This window comes from Sceloporus occidentalis, unplaced genomic scaffold (assembly GCF_023333645.1).
Source record: "Sceloporus occidentalis isolate IW3139 unplaced genomic scaffold, rSceOcc1.0.p SCAF_14, whole genome shotgun sequence".
In the NCBI taxonomy this organism is placed as follows: domain Eukaryota; kingdom Metazoa; phylum Chordata; class Lepidosauria; order Squamata; family Phrynosomatidae; genus Sceloporus; species Sceloporus occidentalis.
In genome coordinates, this window is record NW_028316994.1 from 5,961,346 (window position 1) to 5,980,680 (window position 19,335).

The 19,335-nt window shown below is 41.4% G+C and overlaps 1 protein-coding gene across 1 annotated transcript; it reads left to right on the plus strand.

Annotated features, from left to right (window-relative positions):
- Positions 1-2,258: 2,258 nt before the first annotated feature.
- LOC149303671 (T-cell-interacting, activating receptor on myeloid cells protein 1-like) lies at positions 2,259-16,042 on the plus strand. Its single transcript, XM_089480802.1, has 7 exons — positions 2,259-2,565; positions 7,697-7,987; positions 10,671-10,778; positions 11,506-11,533; positions 13,011-13,060; positions 13,906-13,943; positions 15,867-16,042. The coding sequence occupies exons 1-7, from the start codon at positions 2,259-2,261 to the stop codon at positions 16,020-16,022; spliced, it is 978 nt and encodes a 325-aa protein (XP_089336928.1). The 3' UTR covers positions 16,023-16,042.
- The last annotated feature ends 3,293 nt before the right edge of the window (positions 16,043-19,335 follow it).

A 19,335-nucleotide genomic window follows, 5' to 3' on the forward strand; every position in this document is an offset into this window, starting at 1 on the left:
TACGGTTTACTCTCTTCTTTGTGAATGTGGATGGACACTGCAGTGATATGAGAATCTTCACAAGCTAATCATGTTGCCATTTGGGTGCTCTACTCATGGCAGTCTATGAATTTCCCTGTACAACTTACTGTGATTCTAGCCAGAGATCTGGACACGGAGTAAGATAACCTGAGCTTCTCAAGACAAAAAAAAAAAAAAAGTCTTCAAAAGTTGTAGGAATTGCTTCTGCACAAACCAATTTTATTTTGGAGATCTAAATAACATTCTCCTCACTCCAAAGTATTTCTAGGGAACTCCTAGCATTACCAAGGAGTTTTCATTCCCACTTCCTAGGACAGTTTAAACTAACCAAGTATTTATCACAATGAAATGTACCACGGCTTTCTGTTCATGTTACACCAGAACTGAGATGGCCACAGGCAAGAAACATAGTGACAATTTCCTGAACACAGGTTCAACAGAGATCAAATGAGGGAAATAGGAAGAGAAAATGATCCCAATGCTTAACCAGTTTAATATTGCTAAAGCATTTTAACACTTTGACTATAACTCCTGAATAACCTGACCATCCTCTAGTTCCATCATCTAGAACTTTGGAACTATGTCTTGTTTAGCAAGGTTTTGATTTCCAGTGAGTCCACCATAGCTCTTTTCATCTTTATAACCCTATCCATTAGTATCCATCTTCATCTTTTACTTTTGCTTCAATTTATTCGTCTTTTGATTATGTTTGGCTTGTCAACCTGTTTATTACTAATGATATTTGTAGTTTTTCATATGAAATAAAAATAATAAGAATAAAAATAAGATGGGCTCAGTGAAAATTGGTGAAAGTCAATTTCTGAAAGGGTGGCATGTGATCAGTAGGAAGGAGGGAAGAAAGGACACAAGGGAAGGGGAAGGAGGGAAACCCAGGATATTTCAAGGAGTTTGGATATAAAACCATGAAGATGTAGGTAAAATCAAAACAAAAAGAACTGGAAAGGCTCAATATTTCCAGTGACTGTTTTCCTTTCTGGATAAGCCCTCTAGCTACTAGTTTCAGGATGACTTCAATAATCTCTAAATCCCGGATAACCAATATTTTGTTATTATATAAAAAGGATCCTATAAATCACTTCAGAGTAGGAAAAAATAGTAGGACTATTACTGTTAAATGGATCCAGCCACTACAAATATGCTTCTTTGAAGAGTTACAAAGGAACAGTAAGTAAAGGTTAGTTATTGATTCTTTTACTTTCTATCCAATCTTTCTTTCAGTCTGAGGCCCAAAGGTGACTCACAACAGATTAAAAATTTCAATCATAATTTTAGAGAACCACAGTTTAAAACAATTAAATAAGCCATCAGATTTAGACAGCACTGAATTAAACACAGTTTAAAAACATCTCAAACACAATGGATGAGAACGAATTACCCCCAACAAAAATGATTCCACAGAAACCAATTAAAATTGTACAAAGATCCAAAAAAGTTTTAGTCATTGAGTCCAACCCACTGCTCAGTACAGAATCTCCAGCTAAAGCATTCCCAGCAGTCCAGCCTCTTTTTGAAGACACCCAGTGGAGACCTCACCACCTCTCTAAGCAATTGGTTCCCTTGCTGGATTGGTCTCACTGCCAAGAAGTTCCTTCTAATGTTCAATCGAAATCTGCCATTCTGTAACGTAAAACCATTAGATCTATTTCTACCCTCTGAAGCAGCAGAAAACAAGTTTGGACTCTCCTCTTTGTGGCAGCCCTTAGGATATTTAAAGTGTGTGATCATGTCACCCCTCTGACATGAAATAACCCCAGACATGAGGTATCACTTGTAGGATGGCATCCTTTTGGGAACATGTGCATATGCAATTTTTCCTTATGCCTGTGTATGTTCTTTTGGGGACAATGCAGAGATTGGTAATCCTTTGCAGCTCCCAAAGCCTCTCCTAACTTAATGTACAGCCTCTGTTGCCCCCTTCCACATGGCCATTATCTACCTTATGTGGAGTGGGCAGTGTCAGAGAAGCATCTAGCTATGTCCCTGTAGCCAGATGCAAAATGATTAGAGCACCGACTGTGGAAAATGCTGGAGGATCTCATTGAAACTGAGCACTGATGTAATCATTTCTTGTTTGGTTACAGGGACATAGCCAGATCTTTCTCCAACTATGCCTGCTCTCATGAGGCACATAATGGCCATGTTTGGAGCAGGGGCACTCTATGCTGAGCTATGCTGAATTACACTTGTAGTGTTTCTCCCCAACCTGAACACTTACAATGGTTTTATTTATTTATTCATCAAGGAGAATTCCTCATGCTCCCTCCATTTCTGTGAGTCCTTCCTGGAGAGTCTTGGAGGGATCAGATGTCACAATTCACTGTGAGAGCCCTTACTCTTCGGGGGTGACGTTCTCCCTGTGGAAAGGAAACCACACCACCAACTTTGTTGCAGATGTGGATGGAAGAAAGGCTAACTTTTCCATCAATCGTGTGAACAGAGATGATGGAGGGCTGTATTCATGCTCATACTCCATCAACAAGTCCAGTTGGGAACGCAGTGAATCTTTGGAGCTACTGATAACAGGTAAGATCAATTTTCTTCTCAATAGTTGTAACAAGCTAGAGAGGTGGGAAGCTTCCAAAGTAGAAAGAAATGTCTGCCATTTTAAATTCTACTTTATACATGCTGGCAAAAGCTTTAAAGCAGGGAAAGCCTGCACTGCCATGCCTTTCCCCAACCAAGCAGGAGATATGCTCTCCTGTTCCAGGGCCCTTTCACACTATACAGTTATAATGTTACAGTTCAATTTTAACTGTTTTCTCATTCCAGAAGTAGTTAGAATGGCTGCAGCCAAGAAACATAGGTCTAATCTGCACTGCAGAAATAATGTAGTTTGACACTGCTTTTGCTGCTGTGGCGCAATGCTACTATATTCTTGGATTTGTAATTGTTTGACATATTTAACCTTCTCAGTCAGAGAGCTTTGGTGCCACAACAAACTACAAATCCCAGCATTCCACAGCATTCAACCATGGCAGTTAAAGGTGTGACAAACAGCATTATTTCTGCAGCGCAGATTAGATCATAGTGACTGTTCCCAGGATAGCAGATTCAACAGAGGTCAAGCAAGGGAAAGAAGAAAATTGGCAATAAAAGAAAATCATCCTAACTCCTAACTAATGTAAGATAGTAATGCTAAAGGGCTACTGCAAAGGAAGGAGAGAAATAACTTTGTTTAAAGGGTAATTTGAAGCTTATGTCAGGAGTTGCATATACTTTTATCCTGTCAAAATATGTAGGGAACTGGTGTGATCGGTTATACGGTAGAAACCCATATAACAACTACTTGGTGATTTCAGACCCAGGTGGAGAGATAAGACTCATGGCTGCTGGAGGTCATTCCATGTGGAAATATATGTAGCTGGGATAGAACAAAAAGGATGATATGGTAAAGAGAGGGGAAAATGTGTTTACTAATCATAACAAATGAGAACTGAGCCCGCCATGAATGTGAAATAACGTACTATTTAACTAGTCAGTGTTAATGCTTGCTGTTTAATTCAGACAACCAACATCTCTGCAACCTATAGTTGCAGAATAAAGGTTTACTGAGTTGTAACTACTAAGATGTTATACTAAAGACAAACAGTACCGGTGTTTGTACTGTTTTGGGCAGCAAAAAGGCAAAGAAGTGGGTCCTTGAACACATCAAGCCTGAAATTTCCCTGTAAGTCAAGATGATCAAGTGGAGGCTATTGTGCTTTGGCCACATCATGACAAGGCATGACTCACTGGAAAAGACAATAATGCTAGGAAAGGCGGAGGGTGGTAGAAAGAGAGGAAGACCGCATGCTAGATGGAGAATCAGGGAGGTCATGGGCCTGAATCTACAAGACCTAAGAAGAGCAGTGGGGGATAGGGGGGCTTGGAGATGTCTCATCCACAGGGTCACCATGAGTTGGGATCGACTCAAAGGTGGTAAACAGCAACAATAACTACTGAAGCCTGTTTTCTTGAACTTGGAATTCTGTTGGACTTGTCAGCTTATCTACATGCAAAACACCATCAGAGCATAGCTAGAAAAAAGGTAGGAATGTCCACAAAGAAGCCACTGCGGTGAGAGTGCAACAGAAATGTTACAGCATGATTATGTCAGAAGTGGTTTCAGATGGTTCTGAATATCCTCTGATAATATCCCATTTCTGGATGGAAAATGGCAGGTTTTATATCAGATACCCTAAACTGTGCCTGCCTTCTTCTTGCAGATCCTCAGCTACCTCAGCCCACAATCATTTTGTCTTCTAGTGAGGGTATCACTTCGTGGAAATCCTATCACCATTAAATGTTTAATGAATAAGCCTTCAGACAAGATCTGTCTTGTCATGGTTGGCCATGATATGAAGCCACTTTTGATGGAACTAAAAAATTACATATGGAAATAGGTTCTCACTTTCTCCTTGGATTTTAATGCATGGCATGGATTTCTATAACAGCTGTTCACCTCCTGGGGCTGGATCTTCAACTAATCATATTTAAAACAGACCTATTGAAAGCATAGGGCTAATTAAAGATAGCCATGAATAAAATCTGTGGTAGTGATTTCAAAAGATCTATTCCATATGGGATAATGTGGAGTCAACACTTAGGAGATTATTGCACTGTCCTTTTCTGTCCTCCCCTCCAGACCTAGGCAGAGGCTGAAACCTCTTTACTTTTGTGCCCAGATTGGAGGCAACCTGTACCTGATCATGGCATCCCGCACCTGATCCACTCCTCTCCTGTACTTTGCAAAGAATGGGAAAGTCCTGTTCTTTCTAAAAGTGCTGGAGAAGTCTGGATTGGGTAGCAGATGCCTCCAACATGGGCACAGAGGCATGTGATAAAAAACGTGCTTAAGAGGTTTCAGACCATTCCTAGGTCAGGAGGGAAGGATGGAAAAGGGCAGTGCAATACAATACTGTCACTGTGGGACTGTGAAGCTGAGATCCAAGAAATGGTGCTACTGCTATCCTCTCCTCTGTTTATCTTTCTGGTTGAGAAAAGTGCCAAAGAGCAATGGGACATGTCGATATGTGAAGGAAATATTTATCAACGAACCTCTCCTTTTACACAGATCCAACAATTCCCAGACCCCAAATCTCCATGCAACCACTGAAATAATCACCCTTGGAGAATAGCAATAGCAAGTACATTTTTATACTGCTTATCAGTGCACTTAAGCACTCCCTAAGTGGTTTGCAAAGTGTAAGACAATTGCCCTCAACAATCTGGGTATTCATTTTAGCGACCTCAGAAGGATGCAAGCCTGAGTCGAGCTCGAGCCCTTTTGCTGGTATTGAACTTGCTGCCTTATGGTTGTGAGTGAGTGAGTGAGTGGCTGCAGGCATTTAAGCACTGTGCCACCAGGGCTCCTCTTTTGGAGTACAATTGTCCCTCCATATTCACTAGGGTTAGGGGAACAAGACCCCCGTGAATATAGAAAAACCGAAAATAACAAAAAACACTGTTTTTACCTGAGAGGACACCTCTCTAGGAATCTCTAGGTCCTCCGGTGCAACTCTGTGGTCAATGTCCAACATACACTGACCATAGAATGGCACTGGAGTAGCTACAAATGGTCTTTCAGTGCAATTTTTAGTTAAAGTTGACCACAGAGTTGCATTGGAGGACCCAGACAGTCCTAGAGAGAACATATTAATGAAATCCGTGAATAATCAAATCCGCAAATATCAAAGCCACAGATATGGAGGGATGACTTTACATCTCTACTAAAAAACCGAAGAGAAGGCCTCAAGGTTCTATTTCCAGAAGTCTGAACAACATACAATTCCCCAGTTGATAAAAGCTAATAGAGCCAAAATTGTTATCAGCACTGGAAGTCAAAAACAGGGAGGCAACTATAGCTGTAGTTACCAGACCCAGACTGATGTGTTTTCTCCCTCCTCTGAACTATGTGAACCTGTGGAATTGCTGATCAGAGGTAATCACGGGGTGTCAACAGTCTGTCTTTTCCTTTACCTTTCCAGTCTCAAGTTTTTTTTTTGTTTTGTTTTGTTTTAAGTCATTTTAGCTCTTGGTCTGCTGAGCATTTAGTAAGAAAACAACCAGATAATTGTAGGTCCCTCATCAAATGACTAATTTCAGGATTCCATGGAATGGAGCCATGGTAGTTAAACTGGTATTAAACTGCAACAGTTGTGCAGTGTGGATACACTCTGGAAGCGATACTACTCATTTTCTGCCACCTCCTGGGCTGCTTCCTTGGGGAAGGGTTGACAGTTGACTGTTTCATGGAATTTTGCCGATCTGAACAGCTTTAATAATAATAATAATAATTTTTATTTGTATACCGCTTTTTCATAGATCAAAGCGGTTTACAGACCATATAAAAACCATTAAAAACATCTCATAAAAATAGATAAAATCCACTAATACAAATTATACAAAATCTGAACTCAATCATTCAACAGGGTAAGGCAGAGAATCGATGGGAACGGGAATACACAGCTTCATTTTACAGGGGGGAAGGCTTGACAGAAGAGGAAGGTTTTGAGCCTCTTTTTAAATGTTTCCAGGGAGGTCACAAGACGGAGCTCCTCGGGGAGACCATTCCAAATTTGTGGGGCCACCACTGAATAGGCCATCCGGGATGTAGAAACATGTTTGGAAGATGGAATTTCCAACAAGTTCTTCCCGGACGTCCTGAGTGTGCAGGGCGGATTATATGGGGAGATGTGGTCCCTCAAGTAACTCGGGCCCAAGCCATATAGGGCTTTATAGGTAATAACCAACACCTTGTATTGTGCTCGGAAGCGAATAGGCAGCCAGCGGAGATCTTTCAGAATAGGTGTTATATGGTCAAACCTGGCTCTACAATGTTTTAATTATTTTTCCATTTCCAGGTGTTTTTTCAGCTGATTTATTTATTTTTTTGGAAGGGGATGTCTGAGTCTTTGAGGGGAATTGGTAGGGGTCCAAAAGATCCCTGGCTGCATGTGGCGCAAATATTAAACAATTTCCATCAGTGGTTTAAACAAAGGGATTAGGACTAGACAAAAGCACACTTTTCTCTCCCTGACCTTAATATCTTAAGGCACCAGATCTGGTCTGATCTTGGAAGTTAAGCAGGGTCAGCTCTGTTTAGTACTTAGATGGGAAACCACCAAGAAATATCAGGTGCTGTAGACTTTATTTCAGAGGAGGAAACTGGCAAAACCACCTCCTTGCCTACAGCAGTGAAACACACTTCTTCGAAGTGCTAAGGAGTCTCCTTCTTTGGAGGTTTTCAAACAGAGGCTGGATGGCCATCTATAGAGGGTGTTTTGATTGTGTCTTCCTGCATGGCAGGAGGTTGGACTGGGTGGCCCTGAGGTATCTTCCAAATCTATGATTCTATGAAAACCCTATGAAATTCATGGCTTCACCATAATCTGACAGGCAATGTGAAGGCACTCACCCACACATACACACATCTTTTGCAAGTAGCACTGAGAAAAATAGTCTGTTTCCCCCACTAAGAGGCAAGCACAATGGTCACCTCTTCTTATCTGTTGTAACACCATGCTCTGCAACCTCTTGTCTATTCTCCATAAGTGTAATATTAATCCTCTTCCTTCCATTTGGGGCTATGTGATAAGTACTATGTACATTGCTCAGGCATACTAAAGGATCCAGTCCCTACCACATCTCAGTCCTTGTTTCCTTCTAAGCACAGATCCAAGCTTACTTAGACCTAAAATCTCCATACACCCCAGCAGACCAGTTGCCCTTGGAACAGAAGTCAAGATCCATTGCAAAACTAGGGACGGACCCATGAAATTCTACCTCCATCTAACTGGGAGAACAACAGGAAGGTGGACCATGAAGCCTGACTTTGACATGGCTGAATTTTCCATCCATAACGTCAGTCAAGAGCACCAAGGGAAATACAGCTGTAGCTATGCATATTTGAAAAGACCTTTTCTCTTCTCACCCTTTAGTGACCCAGTGGAGCTTCTGATATCCGGTATGTATCCATTTTGGTGTTTGCCAGTCTTGCTCCTCATTATTCTCTTTGAGACTTTAGAAAAGCTACCGTATTTTCCGGCGTATAAGACGACCCCCAACTTTTCCAGTAAAAATATAGAGTTTGGGATATACTCGCCATATAAGAGCCCCTCCTTAAAATCCAAGGAGGGAGAAGGCCGGCGGCCCTCGCGCCAGGCCGCGGCGCTCCTTCCTGGGCTCCACAGGCCTGGGAGGAGGAGAAGGCCGGCGGCCCTTGCGCCAGGCCGTGGCGCTCCTTCCCGGGCTCCACAGGCCTGGGAGGAGGAGAAGGCCGGCGGCCCTCGCGCCAGGCCGTGGCGCTCCTTCTCGGGCTCCGCGGGGCCTGGGAGGAGGAGAAGGCCAGCGGCCCTCGCGCCAGGCCGCGCTGCTCCTTCTTGGGCTCCATGGGGCCTGGGAGGAGGAGAAGGCCGGCGGCCCTCGCGCCAGGCCGCGCCGCTCCTTCTTGAGCTCAGCGGGGCCTGGGAGGAGGAGAAGGCCGGCAGCCCTCGCACCGGCAGCAGAGACTTCCCGGCGTATTAGATGACCTCCCAACTTTCAAAAAGATTTAAGGGGTTAAAAAGTCGTCTAATACGCCGGAAAATACGGTAATTATTTTTAAGCATAGTTATCGTATATACTCAACTATAAGTCAACCTCATGTATAAGACAAGGGTAGGTTTTGGGGCCAAAATTATGGAATTTTATATGGCCCATGGATAGGTCACGGGTAAAACTTTGGGGCATGGAATAAAGGGTTTAAAAGATGAAGCAAAGTGCTGAAGAACTTACAAAATTCCAACAGGCATAACTGCTTGTGTTCACCCTAAAGCCTGGATGAATGAGAGAATAGAAGAGGGTCAGTGCTTCCAGGACAGATTATACTGTTGCCTTTCACCAAGGGTTGGTTCCTTTTTTTTGGTAAGAGTTTTTTTTTAAAAAATATCATTTTATTAGTTCAACTTAAAAACACAATGACAATAGCAGCTCATGCAAACTCCATCCAAACCACACATAACACAACATTATTTTTTTTTTTGGTAAAAGTTAAAGTATGGTACTTACATTGATCTGTGGATAAGCCAACTTGGGTGTTTTGGTTTAATTTTTTGACTAAAATTTCTAGGCTTATACATCAGTATGTACAGTAGTTGGATGCAGTAGTGTAGCTATAAGGAGAAGGGGATGAAAGCATTAAAAGAATTCCACTCCCCCCACCCCGAAATGTTCTTTCGGTCCCCAAAATTTCTAGCCTTGCAATAAGTTGAAATTGAAGGTGAGCATTTAAAGAAAGAGTTTATGCATCCAAAGAAAAGAGGCTGGCAAAGTTACCAAAGGAATGCAAACTCAGAAAATGTTAGTGTAAATAATTTCATTCTCTGCAAAACTAGACATTTGGAGACTGAAGGAAATTTTTATTTGGGAGGGTCAGAATTCTTATTTGGGGACAATGCCTTGTCATGAGAGATCATAAGAGATCTCATGATGAGAGAGTTGGACAGTACTGGGTGCTCTATAATGCTGTCATGCTGCAATAGCATTATTGCAGCTATTTTTAAAACCGTATACATATTAAAGCAAACCAATCATGAAAATCAAGGCGAGGCAAATGGGTTGGTGATAACAATATTAGTGCAGATGAAAATACTGTGCAAATGTGGCAAGGGTGTGATACACAACCTGATGTCATCACAAGTACAGTTGAAGCAGTTTTTGAATGGTATATCCTGGCATCAGTGTGATGAATAAGGACCTGTCTTGCACTGTCTTTCTCTTCCCAATGCCCTGCATTCCCTCTCTCTCCCTCTCTCTCCCCAACTTTCATCATTACCCCTTCTCTCTCTGGGTGCATCTACAGTGTAGAGATAATCCAGTTTGACACCACTTTAACTACCATGGCTCCATCCTACAGAATTTTGGGATTTGTAGTTTTATGATGCACCACAACTTGTTAGCAGAGAAGGGGAAAGACCTTGTCAAACTACCAATTCCAGGATACTGTTGGATGGTGCTATAGCACTTAAAGTAGTATCAAACTGCATTATGTCTATAATGGAGATGCACCCTCTGTTTGTCTGTCTTTCTGCCTCTCTCTCTCTCTCTCTCTCTCTCTCTCTCTCTCACTGTTTCGTCTTGCTCCCCCCCCCCCCAAAAAAAGCCCATGAACTATAATACCCTCCAACTGCTCCGATTTGTCAGGGACAATCCTGCTTAATCCACCGTTGTCTATTTCGCCCCCCCCCCCAGCTATTTTTAAAACATCCCAGCTTTTCTCTCCTCCTCTCACTTTCCCCCTTTGTCCTCAGCCTCCTTCAGTTGCTGCAAACAAGTGCAAAAATAGTTAGCACTCAGTTAACTCAGCAGAGGGGAGCAAAGAGAGGGCAGAATCTCTCCCTTTTCCAGTAGAATAAACAAAATGGAAACTATTGCATCCTCTCCTAGTTTCCATTTCCTTCCTCATTAATGATATTAATAACTTTCATCTGTGAAATGTAGGAGGATATGAAAGAGGTAGCTACTGCGCGTGTACATTTTCTATCCAGCCAAGCAACATAACAAGCAATTTATACATATAAGAGTAGGATTGTACTGGTGGGTGTTTCTGTGCTCAGTCCTAAAGCAGACCACCATCCTCTTCTCTAACTGTTGGCTCATCTTTTTTTCAGATGATGAATTAAGCAGTTCTAGGATTCACATAGGAGCAAGAATAGCTGGTCTCTTCTTCCTCTTTCTATTATTTGGAGTCATCCTTTGCTACAAAAGAAGGCGTGATGGTAGGTGTGAACTTCTGGAGAGGAGTGACTTCAGTGGCTTTTAGTTAGAACCAGTGGACCACGATGAAGGAGCACCATATTATAGCCATGCTGCCACAGCTATTCTGCCCTTTCCAGGACACAAAAAGGAGCAGCTCCTTTTTGCACCCTGGAAAGGCCAAATTGGGGCCGTGGCAACCACACATCCGTTGTTCAGAAGAAGGGTCACCCCTTCAGGGCTGTTTCTACAACCCCTAAGCAAGTAGTGTATACTGTATGTATGTAATGTATAATGTATAAGAGAAGACCTCTTCTTAAGCAGCAGTCTAAAATTCAATTAAAAATTGGCAGCAGATCACAGAGAAGGTATTAGAGAGAAAATACCACCAGTGAAAAGGCCCTGTTTCTTTCTGAAAAGACTCTAAAAAGGCCTTGTGCTTTTTGAGGTTGAAACAAAGCAAAGCCTCTTGAAAAGTTCTTAAAGCCCAGGTAAGCTTTTCAAGAGAAGACCATCTTTATAACCAAATCCTCCTAAAAGGGAATTTGATCCGGCTTGCTGCAATCCCATTTGCTTTCAGAACAACTGGAGAAGGCAGCATCCAAAGGAAATAAGAAACACAGGAACAGCCTCAATGCACTTATTTCCTTACCCCTTCTCTAAGCAGTCATAAACATAAGCGAGCCAGATAACTGGGTGTGGATTTAAGAGAAGAAACTCACAATGAATTGATTTTATGTCTGTTTACAGATGAACCACAGCCAGTGTTGAAAAACAGGTAAGAGAATCCAGTTTTGCCCTGCACTGTGTTGAAGGTCTTCTGTACATTGTACCTTTCCCTTTGAAAAAGGAAGCAGATTCCAATGAAATGGGCCAGGAACAAAGACAATAAATCCATCTAATGCTAACCCCATCCATAGAACTCTTTTGGAGATAGAGGAAGAGAGTATCATGTTAGAATGAGCAAGCAGTGATTGATACCACAATTCGGAAATGGGTGGAGAATGTGCTCAGCCCAAGATGCTTTTTTGTTTGTTTGCTTGAATCAAAGCACAAAATGCATAAAAATGTGTCTCTTCCATCCAAATCAAGCTGCATGGTATCCAAAACCAGCCACATTATTTGGGTGCACATATTTGGGGGAAGACCGGCAGTTAATTACAACAGCAAATGCAATAAATAATTCTGCTGCCCTTTCATGACATCCAGAATCTGCTGCCATAGGCAGTTCCTTCACATCTGATTAGCCCTGGTGAGTGGATAAACCTGGAGTCCTAGGTTCCATTACAACACACAACACACACTGTTTTAAGATGGGATTTATGGACTGTGAGGAAAAATATAAAAGGTTTATTTGAGAATGAAGCTGGTTGGTTAGACTGGGCATTGTAGGACACCTGCGTTTTCTGAGGGGGGAAAGAACCAAGCCTGCATCCGCACTGCAGAAATAATCCAGACGGACATTGCTTTAACTGCCATGGCTGAGTGCTATGGAGTTCTGGGAATTATAGTTTGTTGTGGCACTCTGAAGTGAAGCAGTTAAAGTTGTGTCAAACTGGATTATTTCTGCAGTGCAGGTGCAGCCCAAGTGGGTTAGAAATGGGCCTAAATCTGTTGTCAGTCTTAACTAGAGTAGACCCGTTGAATCAATTTATTTACCTACATATTCATTTACCATTCAGTTATTGATTCCGTGAGTTTACTATAGCTGAGACTAGCCAATAAGATTCAGGCCAAGATCTTTGAACTGTGTGAGATAGCATGAAATAAAATATATGGATAGTGTGTGGCTGGGGGACCGAATTACTAGCCATGGCTATTGGGAGAATGTTTTCTTGCAGTGGCTGGGATCCTGTTAGTGACACAGAGTTGCACCATTCACAATACCATGGGGGTGGGTGGGGGTGCGCACACTCACACGCCTGCATCATTCCCAATGACCCAAGAATTCTGCTGACATGTTGCTCAAGTAAAGGTGCCCATAGAGCAGTGTTGTGCATTGTGGTTGCTCTTTGCAATTGTTCATTGCTCATTCCACAACGGCATCATCGCATTTACATGGGTTGCATAATGTTTCTGTTTTGCACTGGGACTATGTAGTACTGGTTTAAGATATTGCCACATGCAGATATTTACACTCTGCTGGAGGGCTGCTGGTATGATTGCTGGGAAGGAGAAAGACTAAAGAAGGCAGACATTTGGATAACCACTTGTAATGAAGTTATTTTCCTTTTCTTCTGCTTCTTGCTGTTTAGTAGGGGTGAGTTCCGAGTGTTAAAGCCTCAAAGGGAAGCCAAGCCTGCCTGTAAGTACCTATGTGGGATGAAATGGGTGGAGGGTAGCAGTACTGAATGGGGTTTGATTATAAACTGACATCCTTTCAAGGATCATTTACATAGGTTCATGTAAATTGACTTGACTGCAGTTAACAACAAATTACGATAACTGAGATAGACAATCATATCTTTTTAAATTTGAAGTGTACTTCTGACCAAACAATACATACATTAATATGTTTATTAGGCGAAAGCATGCACAAAAATGCATCTATTCATGAAAATATGGGGAAAATGCATAAATCAGGCAAAAGTATATAAACTATGTATATCGTGGTCCTAGAAAGAAATGAGTCCTAGAACAAATCAAGTTCAGACTCTCCCTAACAGCCAAACTGAGGCTATCATACTTTGTACATATCATGACAATGATTCATTAGAAAAGATTATACCTCTTGGTAAAGGGGGAGATAGTAGGGAAGGAGGAAGGCCACTATACAGATGGATATACTCAACCAAAGAAGCCATAGCTCTGAGTCTTCAGGACCTGATGACAGGATTTTTTTTTTAGTTATCTCATTTATAGGGTTGCCATAACTTGAAGATGATTTGATGGCAATTAACAACAGCAACATCTGGACACATAAACCAGAAAAATGCACACCATTTTTAATTAGAGACTTTTTTAAAAAAATGCAAAATGATGTAATAATAGGGGAGGGTAGATTTAAGATTGAAAAAGGTGAAACTGGTAGGAACCAAATTGGATATATTTGTCCATCCCTATTTTTAACTAGATTTGGCCATTCCTAGCATTTATTTTAGACCACACGTTATGTTTTGAAAATTCAATGATTTTCCTCCTAATCCATAGGCTACTTGACTGATCAAGATATCCCAATGGAGAATCTGGTAAGAACAGTTTCTGCAACATTTCCCCTAATCCTGATACTTGTAGACTGAAAATGCCAAGACCATAAATTGGATTATGACCAGTGCAGTAGATTTAGACCACTTCACATTCTGATTCAGTTATTAAGCTTGCCAAATGGTAGAATCAGTGACTTGAATTGGATTGTCAATAAGTAAGGCTCCCCCACCCGTCACCAGCAAATAATTCAATGTATTGCAAAGCAAATCCCAAATTAACAAACCTCACTTCATTCATGCCCTAGTGGTCTCACGACTTGATTACTGTAACATCCTCCTGGCTGGGTGGGCTTCCTCTTTCTCACCTCCGTCCTCTAATTTCTGTCCAGCATTCAGCTGCAACGCATTATCACATCCGCCCACCGCTCTGACCATATCTCTCCTGTGTTGGCATCCCTTCACTGGCTCCCCCTTCCTTTCCGCATTCAGTATAAGCTCTTGCTGTCAACGTTTAAAGCCCTCCATGGGCTGGCCCCTCCTTACTTATCAGACCTTATTTCTCCTCACCTTCCCAGTAGGGCCCTCCATTCTGGTAGTCAAGGTCTGCTGTCCCAGCCCAGGATTTCCTCTGCCCCATCTCGGATTCACCCCTTTTCACTTGCTGCCCCTCACTCCTGGAACCTTCTTCCCCCGCGAACAAGAGCCATCACTTCTTTAACCAGCTTCAAAACGGAGTTGAAGACCATCCTGTTCAGGGAAGCGTTCCCAGGCATTGCATAACTGTCACTTGCTATTTGATGTTTCTTTGTTGTCTGTTTTATTGAATCATTTCCTGTAATGCTATGTATTTTATATGTATTATCCTACTAGAAAGGCCCCTTCCCCACCACCACTCCCTTCTCCTTTTGTGTCGTGTCTTTTTAGATTGTAAGCCTGAGGGCAGGGAACCGTCCAATTAAAAAGATTGTATGTACAGCGCTGTATAAATTTACAGCGCTTTATAAATAAAGGTTAATAATAATAATAATAATTCTGACCCTGTGCAAGCTGTAAATACCCCCGATCATCACTGTACCACTTATGTGCAGCAGTGTAGTCATACATTTTGAAATCCAGACACACTTCATGGCAATTCCTATAGGTATACCCACAAAGAGAATGTTAATTCATATCAACAACAAACCAGTTGTAATAGTTTTCAGCTCACCAAGGACAGGTGTTTTAGAAAGCAAATAGTCTGAATTACTCATTCAAGACCAAGAAAAATCAAAATACTTTGCACTACAACTGAAAAGGGTCACCAAATATATTGTTGCAAGGGAACTTCATCCCACCCATCCTTATCCAGTATCAGGATATGGTCTCCAGGAGCCATTCTGCTTTACAAGCTCTCCTTGCCACCCAAGTGCCTTGTTTTGTCCCAAAATCCCACACACACTACTTGCTTAAGTTTGGGCTAATTTAATGGACAGGCATTAATACCCTGGAGTCAGTGTGGTATAGTGATTTGAGCATTGGACTATGTGACTATGACTCTGGAAAACCAGAGTTCAAATCCTTGTTCAGTTACCCTCTGGGTAACCTTGAGCAAATCACACTCTCATACTCAGATGAAGGCAAAGGCCTCAGATGAAGGCAAACCACCTCTGAATAAATCTTGCCAAGAAAACAAGAGCTGGCATGATGCAGTGGTTTGAGTGTTGGATTAGGACCATAGGAGAGTAGGATTCAGCTCCCTGCTCAGCTAGGGAAAGCCGAGTGGGTGACCTTGTGCACACTCTCTCAACCTTAGAGAATGGCAGTGCCAAGCCTTCTTTAAAGAAATCTTGCTGAGGAAATCCTATGATAGGGTTGCTGTAAATTGGAGTCAACTTGAAGGTACATAAGAACAACATTCACATCATTAAGTTAAGGACATTAGTTTGGATACTTTTACATCTCTGACTGCATCTGATTCCCTTGCAGCCTCCAGAGTCCAGCCCTCAAACCCAAATCAAAAATGTCATCTATGCTGAACTGAAGCACAAATCCTTGGACATTCAGGGGGTGGAAGAATTGGATGATGACACTGAGACTTGCACCTATACCACAGTGAAGAACAGGACTAGAAACCAGGAGTAGAGATGGAAAAGAAATGAGCATTGGTGAAGATATTGCTTTTCCTTTCTTCCCCTCTTCCTTTTTTTTTTTTTTTTTTACAAATTTACCCAATTTCTGGTATGTCAATAGGGATTTAAACAATATTTGCAAACCCTCTGGTCCTTGATGAGTCAAGTGATGTCTTCCATATGGAAACCCATGGTCAAACATGTCCTTATATAAAATAGCAAAATCAAGGTTTTCTTTCTGGAATGTTTAACTTTTTGGATTATTTTCAAATCATGGATGGTTGAATCCAAGGATTAAAAAAAACATCCATGGATATAGAGGACTGATTGTAGCACTAGTAGTAGTAGTAGTAGTAGTAGTAAGTAGTAGTAAAATTTTATTCGGTCATTGACCAATACAAAAATTGACAATATAATAATTACACATACGGTTATTAAAAATTGTCTATACAATTTCAGATACGATTTCAGGTCAGCTGTAAACAATTCAGCTTTCGTCAGCAACCAGTTGGGGGCGTAATTTACATACAATATAGCAAAATTTTGCCACCTTGTGAAGAACATTTGGTTTTCGTTTATCCAAGAGATAACGTAAATAAAAAGTGTCAGTATGACCAGCACTAGCATACTGGCTGTTTAGAAACCGCGTTAGTCTAGGTCCTACTGAGCCCAAAGCTTTGCCTCCAAATAGAAATCTATAGCTGACCAGCAAATGTTGAGATTGCAACAGATTATATTCCTGTTTGGAAAAGGTCCCTTTTGGAGTGCAAGTCCCATAATCCACAAACCATCACCCCAAGGGAAATTGTGGAAAATAACTTTTCCAAGCTCCGAGAATCACAATGATGACATAACCCCAGGGCACAAATTGGTCTGTGATGGCATTATTATGAAGATTTAAATGAAACTGTTTCTTGCTGTAGAGAGATCTTGTAGCACCTTTGAGACTAACTAAAGAAAGAAGTTGGCAGCATGAGCTTTTGTAGACTTAAGTCTACAAAAGCTCATGCTGCCAACCTCTTTAGTTAGCCTCAAAAGTGCTACAAGATCTCTCTACATACTATTTCTTGCTGGTTATCCACCAGTACACTGTTTCCATTAATGACATAGTGAACAATAAGAGTCTACAATTCTGAGATATTTGATTGAACCCAGACCAAATGATACATCAAACAGACAGAATGAAACAGGACAAACCAACATACAATTTCTCAATCAGTGAAACTTCTAAATTATGTGTATTTGTGTTCCATTTTAAATATAAGCAATGGTACTGAAAGGCGTAAAACACTCAAAGCAGCTTTCAGCATCAGGATGCAGTAGGTAAACAGGTGAATGTGTTAGACTCTATGGCAAAAGTTTCCAAACAACCTACAGAAGAAGGGGAAAAGGTTTTTAAACCATGTTTGATGGGAAAAGAAAATGACTTCTGCACTCTGGAATGGTTTCTTCTATAGCTGTGAAATGCTCCTTCTATAGTTGTGTCATCTGAAAGTGGATCCCATTTATGCATCTGGAGAAATTATCTTGTCATCATTATTCATTCAGTATTGAAAATTCAATTCAGCTTCAGTTTCATTCAGTAGTTTTATCACCTCTGTAAAGTCCACACTTTAAAACCTATGTTTAATAGAAAATGGATATTACAATAAAAATGTGATCAGCAAGGGAAGAGGGGGGCCTAAATACTCTAAAGGCACCAGATCCAATCTGATCTTGGTAGCTAAGCAGAGTCATCCCCGGATAGTACTTAAATGGGAGACCACAAATGAATACCAAGTGCTGCATTTTAGAAGAAAGACCTAGCAAAACCAACCGAGTTTTCCTTGCATAAGAAAAACCTTATGAAATTCATGGGGTCATCATAAATCAACAGGTGATTAGAAGGTATACAAACAGTCATATACACACACAGGAAAAGAGGGAGAGAGATGTGAAATATCTGAAGAGCACTAGGCTAGCATAAATTGAAGCTGGAGTTTTAAATTAAAACTTCCATTAACTGGACCACAGAAACAGAAGTAGATAACCTGTACAGAAATGTATACACAGTGCTGGCTGCTATAGAGCAGATGGAGTTGGCCCTGGGTGCTAGGAGGGATTTCTCAGCACTGAGAGGGTTGAAAATACTACAGGAAGTTGGGGATAATAAATGTCTCCAATGCCTAGTAGGAATACCTAGCAGGGTTCTTCGCTTCTTTCATTGGAATGTACTGTATTATGAATTGCTTTCTAAACTCTTCTCAGTGTTTTAAGGCTTAGTCTAGAAGGCATAGAAGGTGGATTCTCAAATTGTTTTAGTTGTGTGCCTTGAAGCCTTTCTGTCTTCTAGCAAACCTAAGATGAACCTATCATGGGGTTTTCTTCCCAGGATTTGTTCATAGGGGGTTGGTCATGGTCTGAGGCTGAGAGAATGTGATTGCCCAAGTTCACCCAGACCACAGCTAAGCAGGGATTTAATCCCTGGTTTCCCAGTGTCCTAGCCAAGCACTCAAGCCACTATGTCACATTAGCTGTTTGAGTTTGAGAAAAACCACATACAGTTTCAGACATTTGCTCCGTGTAGCCTAGTGCTGTGCTCTGACCAGTTAAGTCCCCCAGAGATTTGGAGAAAGGTTCTTCCAAGTCCTGGCCATTCCATGAGATCCTTTAAGCTAGAGGGTATCTTTCTCATGTAGAATCTGTGATCTGGAGCAATAATAGATCTATAACAATCCCCAGTTTCTCTACTGTTTTGTTTCTTAACTTAAAGGGACAGAAAGCAAGGGGAAAAGAGAGCCAACTCACCTATGTTGCATTCCACAAAGATAATATACGTGAGGACAAGAAGGATCAGACTTCCTATGATGAAGCGGGCAATATTGGCCTGGGTATAATCATAGCTCTCTTGCATCCCTGGAAAGAAATCAGGAAATCAGTTTCTGTGCAAAGTAAAAATTGTTAGGAAATGTGAGAGACCTTTAAAGCAAAGTAGTGGATCTCTTGAGCAGAACTGGCAAGGCAGAAGCTGAACAACAACCAGTCACATGCCCACACACCCACCAGCTGGGTATTAGCTGACAAAAGAAACAACTTGATCTTTTTTGTAAAACTTATAACAGTAGGGTTTGTTTTTGTTTTTTACAAAATGTATACATAATCAACCTTGTGTAACAGAGAAGAAAGAAGAAAGAAGGCAATGGCTGTAGTTTGGAGTGATATGGGAAGATAATGGCTGTATGCTAATAAGCAGTTAGTGAGTATAGGCACACAAAGGTTGCTAACTCTCACAAAACACATTTGCGAGTACTCTAGGTAGTTGGCATTAGCAAAAGGAAGTGAATCGC